This window comes from Channa argus, chromosome 23 (assembly GCF_033026475.1).
Source record: "Channa argus isolate prfri chromosome 23, Channa argus male v1.0, whole genome shotgun sequence".
NCBI classification, from domain to species: Eukaryota; Metazoa; Chordata; class Actinopteri; order Anabantiformes; family Channidae; genus Channa; species Channa argus.
The window spans coordinates 2,740,495-2,752,408 of NC_090219.1; the positions used below are offsets into that span (position 1 = coordinate 2,740,495).

General features: G+C 38.3%; 1 protein-coding gene across 4 annotated transcripts in view; it reads right to left on the minus strand.

Moving 5' to 3' along the window:
* Positions 1 to 11,383, minus strand: part of kcnh7 (potassium channel, voltage gated eag related subfamily H, member 7) — a 67,876-nt gene extending 56,493 nt beyond the window's left edge. For 2 of the 4 annotated variants that reach the window (XM_067493289.1, XM_067493286.1), the window contains exons 1-2: positions 10,450 to 11,382; positions 9,368 to 9,598 (exon numbers count right to left, since the gene is read on the minus strand). In XM_067493289.1, coding sequence (XP_067349390.1) covers positions 9,368 to 9,598; positions 10,450 to 10,525 — 307 coding nt within the window. In that variant the 5' untranslated portion in view covers positions 10,526 to 11,382. Of the gene's footprint in view, positions 1 to 9,367; positions 9,599 to 10,449 lie in introns of all 4 variants that reach the window. The other 2 variants (XM_067493285.1, XM_067493288.1) reach the window with 2 other exon arrangements.
* Between the last annotated feature and the right edge of the window lie 531 nt (positions 11,384 to 11,914).

Consider the following 11,914-nt stretch of genomic DNA (forward strand, 5'->3'; position numbering starts at 1 on the left):
TTCTATTAAGTTCTCACAATTTAATGTGTAATGTTAATAACTTAAGAACCAATTAAGCAAAACTCTTTATTTTGCCTTTGAACCAAATGAACCAACATGGTTTTATTAATATCCTGACCACATGGGATGCCAACTTCAAAGAGACACAAATTTAAATTAAGATGGTGCAACCTTATCCTGTTGCACCCGCTCTATTTGTCAGATGAGCCTGAAAGACTGGCTCATTAAAGAAGAAAGTTGATGGTAGATAGATTGAGGTTAGTAAAGTATAGCAGCGATGCAAATTCATCAGTTAATGAGGGGATTTTTTTGGATGTTAATGCGTGAACTAATAAAAAATTCCCATCTATAGTGATTCCAAGATTGTTCCAAGATTCCAAGATAAGCTATCCCTCCTCAAAGATTAACATGGATCACCACATGGGTTGTACACTCATGAATGTGCTGAAAACTTCCTAGAGGTAACACAACTGAAGATACTAAAAACACTGCTTTTTTACCCAGCAATCAAACTTGCTAATAATATCTAATAAGGAATTTATCAGGATTTAGAGCTGGATTAAAATGCCATTACATCTCACCCCTATTAACAGACAGGGATTTTGACGATAAGTTGATCATTTGAGAGCCTTTTCAAGCAGAAATCCCAAATAGTCACAGCTTTACATCCTAAATGTGAGTTTTTTTGCTTTTACATGGTAGTACACTTGTCATCTTAAGAACTGTTTGACAAGGAATATGGCTATGTTGTCCTTGGCTCAGGAAAATATTGATAATTTTCTTTATTATTTAAATTTAATTAATTGGGAAAATAATTTAAATTTAAATAATTGTTATCAGAAACCTTATTTAGTCAATAGCTTAATTTATAGCAGGGTTGATGGCCTATTTATTTCCTGTGTAAAAACCTCAGGTATTCTTATATTTTTTTTTGAAAAGATGATACTTATAACAGTGATACATTATCTAAAGTGTCTTCATAAGGCATTTTAAAGGGCATCACTGAAGCACTACCACCTTTAATCTATTCATAGTATGACATTTTCAGTCTCATTAGCTTTTTGTAAGTGAGAACTTTTACCATGTATTGTGCTTATAGATTTCTTAATATGCCAATGACCATGAGACTATGCTTTTCAGTATAGAAAGATACTGTGATTATTCAATTTGAATCATTTAATGGAGGCAGACAGAGTGAGGGTTGCTCACTAAATATGTGCTGTGCTCATTAGAACTGTCTATTTTTACTTAAGCTGGGATTAGGAGAAGAAATTTCAATGGTGAATCTTTACCTTGGACAGTGGATCTATAAATAAAAAAGCTACAGGCTGAGAATCACTGACTATAGGGTCATTTGTAGTTACTGACTGCAGTGTATTGTTCAAACTAAGATCTGACACAGGGGGTCTTCAAAATTCTTTCCAGCTACAATATAGTGCCTATAAAAAGTGTTTATTGGATTTATTGGCCATTGGAAATTTCCACCTTTTGTTTTAGTATCTCCAGAACATCATATCATGGCAGATTTAATTATTATGATTTTGTATATACAAAAAGATTATTTCATGACAAAGTGAAAAGAGATCTTATTGTTTCCTTTAGATAATAGAATTATTTTAGCCATGGTGGCAAAAGGATGATGCTCACACAAAATGGTTTATTTATTTTTAATGCAACATTTTTGGCTGGTAAATTCCATATAAAGTCCAAGTAAAACATGGACTATTTATTGCACACATGTATGTCCTATCAGGGGCCTTAACTAAAGCCCTCTGGGATGTTCCTATTCTAACCTGCTGTTTATGCTGTTGACATGTACAAAATAATATTCATAGGAATCAACATTATATCAGTTATGAAAGACAATGTATGCATTCGCTATGTTTAAATATACTGCTTATCAGAAATCCAAATTCTAATAAAATTAAATAAGTTTAACACATTTCTATTTAAAACATTGTTGTAAATTTATGAGGCCAACAAAATGGAGCTTACCATGGGTAGTCTGATATATCAGATTGGAACCTAAACATCCCATCAATATAATATACTTTTGTTTATGTGTGAATGGTTTATCAGCACAAAATCATATTACTAGATGTAATGTTACTGCTCTGCATTGTAAACATTACATACATTCAGTTTCAGGTCTATGCATTTGTCTGACCATGGGCTACACACATACACACAGACACAGAGACACAATCACACAAATACACATAGTCACACATCTGCAGAGCAAAGAGGCCACGGGAGAGCGGCTAGAAAAAATGTCAGAATCACAATCAGTGGAGAATGTACGATTTTTCTGATTTATGAATTTGTTCTTGCTAATGCCTCTCCCTCTCTTTATTCACTCATTATGTCACTCTACCGCAGGTATTGCTCTCACTAAGCTGGCAAGGAGGGAGCAATTAAATGGTGCGTTTAAAGAAAGCAACAGACAAATCATATAGTCTTTAGTAAGTCAATAATGTCTCGCTCTGTAGAATGGGTAGTTCTCATTCTTTATGTAAAAAAGAGAGTGAAGTAGATGTATACATGGGAGATATCTGGGCACAACAATACAATAGGATACCTCAAAAAAAGAAAAAAGAAATGGATCAGTCATGAACATAATTATACTAGATTTTAAAATAAATGTTTCCGCTGTCATGTAGGCATGGTGCGGTGTCTCACTGGCATGGCCGCCCACCTGTACTATGATACAGGAAACACTGAATCTTCAGGAAGTAATTTTGTAGCAACTAAAAATTAGTGATGTTCCATGTCTTTACTCCCTATAAAGTACCTCACCTACAGTAAATCACTGATTATCATCGAGGATTTACTAGCTTATCTACAGTAAAGTAAATGATACCCAGTCACACAATTAGTTCAGTGGAAACTAACTGAGCACAGAGAAGGTGTTTCAACTGATTGTAAAATAAGTCCACCTGTATATTGAAGGTCTAGTTACTTGTGAATCAGAATTCTCGCCAAAAACTACCCCATTAACTAAAAACAACAGTCCAATGAACTCTGAAAACTAGAGGTCAGGGGATAGATACAAGAACACTTTCCAACACACTGAACATAGGCTTAAAGTAGTGTTAAATCCATTACTAAGAAATGGAATGGATGTGGCACAGGTCTGCTAAGAAACTAAGTGACTGTAAAAGAAGGAGGCTAGTGTGGGAGGCCCTCAAGACACCCATGACCCCTTTGAAGGAGTTACAAGCTTCAGAAGCTGAGATGGGAAGAACCTCAATTTTGGTCTCATTAGACCAAAGAACCTTCCTACTGTTGACTTCAGAATCAGAGAGTAAGTTTTTTTCTTTGGCAAGCTCCCATAATACTTTGGCTGGTAAAGAAGCCAGGAGACATTTGTTAATACTGTTATTACTACTACAATTCTTTAAACACTGCAAGCATGGAATTTCCATTTAACTAAATGCATGACTTCTAAAACAACTGTCTGCCATATTGATGACTAAGGTGAGTTGCATTAAACGGGGTGAATATTTGTAATCCCTAATGTTTTTCTTTTACATTTATAATTATTTAGATTACTTTACAGCGATCTGTTTTATCTGTTACATGAAAGAATCTTTTTCTGAATTATTTTGACATAAAAGGCAAATCAAATAAACCATGATTCAATGCTGTAATATCACAAAACGTGGACATTTTCAAGGGGCTGAATATATAGACACTGTACTCTTTACTCATTTGTTTTATATGAGAACAGGTCTTCTTCTCATCTTGTAAATCAAATTTCTCTTAATTTTATTGTCTAATTAAACTGAAGCACTGGGATTTAAATATACCATTTACATATATTTTACAAAACTCTGCCAATCCTGGGATCTATCATCTTGCCAGCATTTTTATTTTAGGACCACTTAATGGACTCACAATGACAAGCTGAAAAAGGGAAAATCTACTATTATAATTAAATATTTTTCTTTTGTTCCTAACTGCAGTGGTTATGTGCCAATTATTTTTTTCATCACACAAGCAGTGTAGCCTTTTTTTCAAAATAAAAATGTTTTCAGTAAGTTGGTAGACTTGGAATAATTTTCATGTTAACCAGCACTTAATACATGCAGTTAAGCCTTAAGCTGTGCAAGTAAAAAATTGCTTACAAGATCAAAATGCCACATTTACTAGATCTCTTTCTATTTATATTGCTGAAAAATCACATCTGTCAACACCCACTGATGTTAAAGATGATGCAACAGCAATATGGGGCAATGCTTGAGGAGAGTATGTGAAACTTTAGGGGGTGGCAGTTGACAAAAATCTAAAAGACACAGAAGTCAAATGCACGAATATTTGGCTTGTTCTCAGTTTAAGAGATTGCTCTTGGAGAAAGTGCATTAAGCATCTAAGTATCGAAATGTCAAGGACAACCTCAACAGATGCTTAGACTGATTTTTTGCCACTTTAATAACAGATACTTCTCCTATAAAGGTCATACAGATAAGTCCAAAAGTCCAAGTTGTTCAGCAAAGGCACAAATCTTAAAGCATTAAAAATGTGGCAGAGGTTGTTCTAATTAGTGAAATCTTCTTCAGGGCTGTAAAGGACATTTTATGCAGACCCTGGGTCACAGGATTAAAAGAGAAGATTGCCTTAAAAAAACTCAATGGTGTACAATCAGAGGAGCAATCACCTTGCCACAATGACATGTCCCCTGAAATTCCAGTACAGGAGACAGTGGAGATAGGGGCTAGAACTGTGTGTGTGCTTGTGTGGTTGAACTGAGTAACTGGTCAGAAAGGACCTTGGTCAGGCTGGTAAACTGGAGGCTAACAATCACTCTTACAGAGCTTCACAAGTTCACTGAAAATATGGCAGAACCTGTACAAAGGATGAACATCTCAGTAGCATGCATGAGTAATGCTTTTATGGTAGAGGAGTAAGACCAAAACTACAGACTCTAATGGGGCTTGGATTTAAAGCACTCAAAGTATGAGGAAAGATATTGTCTCACCTGATAACAGAGAAATCAAATCTTTGGGCTGAACTGAAAATATGTTTTTATTTCTTCTCAGCAGAAGGGACAGGGAAATGGGAGAAGAATAACTGCCACCTAGTACAAGGATCTTTTTTAAAGAAAGCCTGCTATTTAGAGCATGACACAGAGGTGACATTTAACTTTTGGGGACGACAATAACTTGAAGCAACTGACAAAGACAGCACTAGAGTGACTTTATTCAAGATTCAAGATTCAAATTACTTTACTGATCCCATAGGGAAATTGTGTTGCCTTGTTACAGCTGCTCTCCATGTGAAAAGTAGAAAAGAAAGGAAATATCGTCCACCAAACAAAGACAATCAACAAGTACAAGTACAAATTACTGATCAATAGGTACGAAAAAAATGCAGCTCGATAAATTTAAAATAATAAATGAAATACAAATAATACCATTTGTCCATTTTGATCATTTAGTCCAGAAGGGTTACAGAAGTTACAGAAGGGGGATAAGTTGAACAGTTTAATGGCCACTGGGAGAAAGGATCTCCTGTGGTGTTCTGTGGAGCACTTGACTGTGATCAGTCTCTGGCTGAATGTGCTCCTCTGTGCAGCCAGTATGCAGTGGGTGGGAGGGATTGTCCAGAATTGAGAGGAGTTTGGACAACATTTTCCTCTCAGCCACAACACGCAGAGGGCCCAGCTTCTCTCCCCGGACCAGAACCAGTCCTCCTTATTAGTTTGTCTACTCTGCCACTGTGTGGCACTTTCATATTGCTGCCCCTGACTCTGAGTTGTAAGTCAAAGGTATACAGGGTGAAGAGAAAGGGAGATAGAACTTTCCCTTGGGAAGCACCTATTCTGCAGGTCACAGTGTCAGACAAACAGTTCTGCAGACGGACGTAGTGGGGTCAGTCAGTGAGGTAGTCGAAAAATTCTATCTCTGACTGCCCTGGAGTAATATATTCAAAGCCCAGACTTAAGCTCCATAGAAAATCTGTGGAGTTTCCTGAAGATGGCAGTTCAGAGACTAATAGAGCTGGAGAGGATCTCGCATAAAGAATAGGATAAACTGCTGCTAAAGGGAACCTCCATGAACTACTGAAATTTAGGATCTGAATACCTTTATAAAGAACAACTTCATTATTGCATTTTTAACACACTACATTTGGTTTAAATAAAAATCATGTTTTCACTTTTCATTGTTAATTATTTAGTGTATATTGATGATTAAACATTATAACCGTAGAATAAACAATCTATAGCACACAAAGAGTAAAGGTTCTGAAACATTGAAGCCACCGTGATGATTACAAACTATGGAAACATAAAATCATGTCAAAGGATGAGCCACAGTATGATAAATTTTACAGCAATGTTTGCTTATCATAAAAATTAGATTGTAAAATCAGCCTGCCTTGTTGAAATAGGTGTCTGACCTTCCCTGGAGAAGATATGAGTCAGGTGAGGGGAAACACTGAGGTAATTAGAAGCACAGGATACAGAATAATAATGAGGCCTCTTCCCCTGCTGCAGGGTCCGACAGTGAGCCACCCTCCAGCTCTTTTTAGCAAAGTCTCTCATGGGCCAGCCAATGAAGGGGGGGGTCTGTAGTCATTGATTTCTTTTCTCTAATGCACCGGTTTTGAAGATCAATGCAACATGAAGGTATTTGTGTCCTCATTAATGCAGTTTGCTCAGTGGATCAATGCAAACTAAACCCTCTGCTTAGTTCAGCTGATGATATGCAGGCCCATAGAGGCATCACACTTGGTTAGGTCAACTCTGAAGTTTGTTGGTTAGAATAAACATAAAACGACTCCAATTTGTGTAAATTTCTTTAAATCAAAACTTTCATTAAACTATCTAAGAGCAACTAAATATTTACAATGAATTGTGCTAAATGTGAAATTACAGTATAAATTTGGTCACATGTTTCCTCCTTTTTGGTAACATGTCTTATGGCCTTAACATATTATAATAATTGCTATTGTTTGGTTAACTAGTTGAATAAACGTTCCCAGAGGGATCCTACATTATATGATGGTCTTGTTACACAATAATGTACATTAATGGAAATACTCAACTAATTTAAGTATTTGTAGTGCTTGTAAGTATGCAATGTTCTAGTATGTTTATAACAATGTTCTACCACTTCAATATAGATATGAACCATTTGAAAAATATTGCCATATGTTTTCCACAAACCAAAATATTTAATGGAATCATCCATAACATATTATAACCAGTGACTACAACTGTCAGGTACTTGTACTGAGTAAACAGCAGATGCAAATGGTAGTACAACATTTGTGACACTGGCAGAGGTTGTTATTTGGTCGCTACGGTCCATTTTCGGGCAAGTTAAAGTTCAGCAAAGACAATATAAACAAGGACTACGAGTCAGATTTTGACTGTCTCCAGGGCCACAGTCTAAAGCACACCACTCCACTAAGAAAATAAGCTGACATCTCCACTCCACATATTCCCTCAAGCATTGCTCTATAACTTTATCTCTCTTCTCAACCTTTGACCCAACACATCTATGTTTCCAAGGATACTATCATTTGTAACTGTTCTGTAAACCATCCTTGACCTAAACTATGTCACCTCCCTCTGCGTTTTCTATACCTGCCTGAGTATAATTCACACATGCACAGCCTTCAAAAACTGCATCTTCTTCATGGATCCAGAGTTCCCATTACTAAAAATAATCCCCCTGACAGCCTCTAATTTCATTGTCCATGAGAAAATCCATTCATTTACAAGCAGAGATAAATTGTAAATTGTAGATTTATGTGACACTAATGATTACCATGGACACATAGGTCCTAGTTTTACATTTTAAATAGGTCTTAATTTTTGTCTGTTTAACTGTTTAAGTAGCATTAAATTAATCTGAGAGCAATGTTTAGTATGTATAACTCTACAAAACAGTCTAAAATCTCTGTGAAACCAACATCAGGAGAGAAGTGGTTTATTCAGCATTTAACATCTTGCCAAAGAAAAAAAATGTTCAGGTGTTGTAAAGACGCTGCTTCAGGTTTTATTGAATATTTTAATATTGTTTGCTCTTTAGTCACTACCACATTGTGTCACGATCCTGTTCCCCATGTTTAGTTTGTCCCTGTTTAATTCACTTCCTGTCTCCAGCTTTTATTTTGTAGCCCCCAGCCTACTTCCTGCCTTAAGCCTCATAAGCCCCTGAATATTTTAACCTGCTCCCTTGTCCTTCTAAACACAGCTTTCGCCTCAGTTTCTTGCCAAATCTTTTTTGTTGTTAACATCGTGCATGGCATGATACATAATATAAATGGTCTGCACTTTTATAGCGCTTCTCTACCTATTGGCACTCAAAGCACTTTACACTGCTTCTTATTCACCCATTCACACTCACACACCGGCCAACACTCACCGGGAGCAACTAAGTTGGGGTTCAGTGTCTTGCTCAAGGACACTTTGAGATGTGACTGGAGGAGGTGGGGCTTGAACTAACAACTATGAGATGGTGGACAACTGCTTTACCTTCCTGCGCCACAGTCGCCCTAATAGGTCATAATAGGGTATACAATACCCTAACCCATAAAAGTTTTTGTTCTGCTGAAACGTTGTAAAAACATGCTGTAGCCGAGGGCCTCGGTTTAAGTGCAGCTGATTGATTACTTTATCACAAACACGCACACACACCAGTATCTGTCATGCCCAGTTATGATTTACACACCTCTATACATTTATAGACTACTGTCAGTTTGTTACAGTATGTTTAATTGCTTATAACTGAAAAATGTGAGTACACCAACTATGTCATTTTTTGCATTGGAGCTGATAACAGAAACAGAGAAACCACATGCTTCACTATCTTCACATTAGTCTTAAGGGAAGTGAGCTACATCCTTTGCAGGATGTAGTATCCAGTAGGCTAATGAACATCATTCCCAGCCACCGGGTGCTTGCCTCACTTCAGAACTGGACTTCACAGCCAGACGAAACCTACACACAACCCCACCCCTACTCTCACCCCCCCACGGGTTTTAAATGGGTGTACCCTGTGATTTTGCTGCTGCAAAGTACTCCAGATAAAGCCAACTCAATATCAAAAATTACCCACTGTATACCTAGACTTTTAGGCATTGTAAAGTGGCACATCACACTTTTATTCTGCAACAATGTGTGTTTCATTAACACTGCAAGTGGTCTTTTCTTGAGCAGCACACAACAAAAACAATTCCAAATACTAACAAACCAACAAAAGACCAAATGCAACAGCTGAAAAAGAGACCAAAACAACACGGCTAGGCTACTTTTGGAGCTCCAGCAGTTTAAAGTGAGAAAACTTCAACAACTTGATGTCATGCGCTCTGGTGCTAACTGAGCCTAAATAAACAACTCAGAACCTGCAACACTCACCATCCTTGCGGTGGTAGGTGATCTCCACCTTCCGCTCCTCTGAGCCCAGCAGTGCCTGGGCGACCTGGGCGACCGCATGCCGGCTGGTGAATTGGCCATGTAAGAAGTCACAAGTGCACGGCTTCTGCATAACGTCCGGCCTGGAGAAGCCTGTCATCTCGCAGAAGCCATCATTACAATAGATAATAGCACAATTCTGCACCCGGGCATTGGCTATGATGAATTTCTTGTCTGTGAAGTTTGTAGATAAAGAAAGTGGGAGAATTAAAATATTTAGTTTGTTTATGGGCAAAGTAACACATAAACAAGACCAATTTACTGGAATGAATCACATTGTGATAAAGATGTGGATGCATCCATAAGTGCATTCAATTAAACATATTGCAGGAAATAGAAATATGAATGAGAAGTTTTAGGTGGATGTAAGGTTTTACATGGGATTATTCTCCATTACATCCCTATTATAGCTTCTTTATTCACTGGAAGAGCTGAGGGAATAAAAAAAAAAAAAAAACTTCTGGTTGGATTGCATTCCATGAGCTCAATAAATTATTTGATCATTGTTGCATTTGAATTGAGCAGCCTTCTGGAACATTTACAATAACAGAATGTGAATTTTGGCATCGTAGTCATAGTCATCATAGTCACTTGTGCCGTAAGGCAGCCCTGCAAATAATATATGAAAACTAGGGGCAATACATGTATTTTTTAATATGATGTCAAAGTTCCTCAATCCTTGTTCCTCGAATGCAGCTTTTAAACCATACATTTCTACTGCATTAGAAGAGTACAAAGAGGTACTCCTGCACTACAGACCTCTAAAAAGAAATCAGCTGTTGGGTAAGGTAGCGGGGTGATCAACTTATGATCACTACAGTTTAGAAAAATTACAAAATAATAATAATAACAACTGAAATTAATGCATAGTAGTTATCTGCCTTACAAGACTATGTTATAAAAGAAGGCCTAATAGGCGATTTCCTAACGCCTAAACAATTGTCAGGATGCAGCAGGACAGACACAAAAGACAAGCACAACACAACGCACCCACACTGCACAGGACACCAGGGGAAGATACTCACTTTGTCCTTCGAATTTTCGAATAATTACTCCCAAAAATGTGTTTTGTGGCGCAACATGACCCCTCCGGACAGGCATGGTTCCACTCCAAAAATAATAATGATAAAAAATCTTTGGCCGTCCAAGTAAGAACAAGACGGTCCCCTAAAACGCCTCCGTCAAGTTCTAGCGGGTGACAACCGAAGCCAGGTGGGCTCCCCGTTTTCTTTGTCACCAGTCAGTCATCCTCGTAAGCAAATCTTCCCCCTCTGCTTTTTTCCCCCGTCCCCCCCCCCCCCGTGTTTCCCTTATTTCAACTCCGACGCGTCCTCCGTTGAGCGCATCGCAGAGGGTTCCCTGCGCTTCTCGCGGATGTGAAGCTGGAAAGAAAGGAGTCGGTACACCGCAGTTTCACCAACATCTCACCGTCGCTCTTCGAAAGCTCCATGCGAGGCGGGGGGGGGGGGGGGGGGGGGGGGTCTTTGTTGTGAGCAGAAGACTGATGGTGTGTGAGGCCAATGGCTGCGAGACTGACAGAGCGAAGAAAACACCGGCACTGCGAAGGGAAAAACCCACATGGATGCGTAGACAAAGCGGCGGACGAAGAAATAGCAGAGGCAGGGCTGGCTGCTAACGAATTACTGTAACGCGTTACTCCTATAGTAGCTCTCTGCTGGGTTTTGTAGTTAGGAACATAAACTGTTTGCAACTACCTTCTACAACAGTTTATTCGAATGATTGCCATAACTGCCTCCGTCCATCCGTTCATTTCCTATCTTAGCTAACTATGAGTGCTATAGGTTAAGTAAGGTAACCTGGTAAACACATCAAAAAAAGTGATTCTTCGAGCGAAATTACTTGCGTTACTTCGATTTTAAGATGAAAGCGATGGAAAACCGCATAATTAAAATAATAATTAAACAAAAAGCATAATTATACAAAAATACTCCAAATCGCAACTACTAGCAAAAAAAACCTTTACGTTAAGAGGTGGTTGCCTACAGCACCAGGCTACACTTGGGTTTTTTTCCCTAGCAGGAGCGCTAGTGGTGACGTCAGGGCAGCTTACGCAGGTGTTTTGCGTACGCCATTAATGGAGAACTCCCTGCCACAGTACGTGTTTTTAAATGGCTTCTTTAACCTGGAGTTTGTGAACGCTGTTTGAAAAAGTGTGACAAAGCTCCACTGCCCCTGCCTCGTAGTGGAGAGAGAAAGAGACCGTTGCTGCACAAGGAGGCGCTGGCCATGGTGCTGCTGGAGCATTAATCTTTAACTCCCACTGGTGGCATCAGTGCTATTAAGACCTTTTAGAAACTGTTTAGCAGAACACAGAGCATGGCCCACTGAATTAAACACAGTATAAACTAAGAACATGCATCGTACAATGATTGCAAGGTTTGCACCCTACAGCAAAAGTGTCAGACTAAATTCCCATTGGAATACTGTAATATTTTAAATACAGTCAGTACACGTAGGCTACTTAGGTAA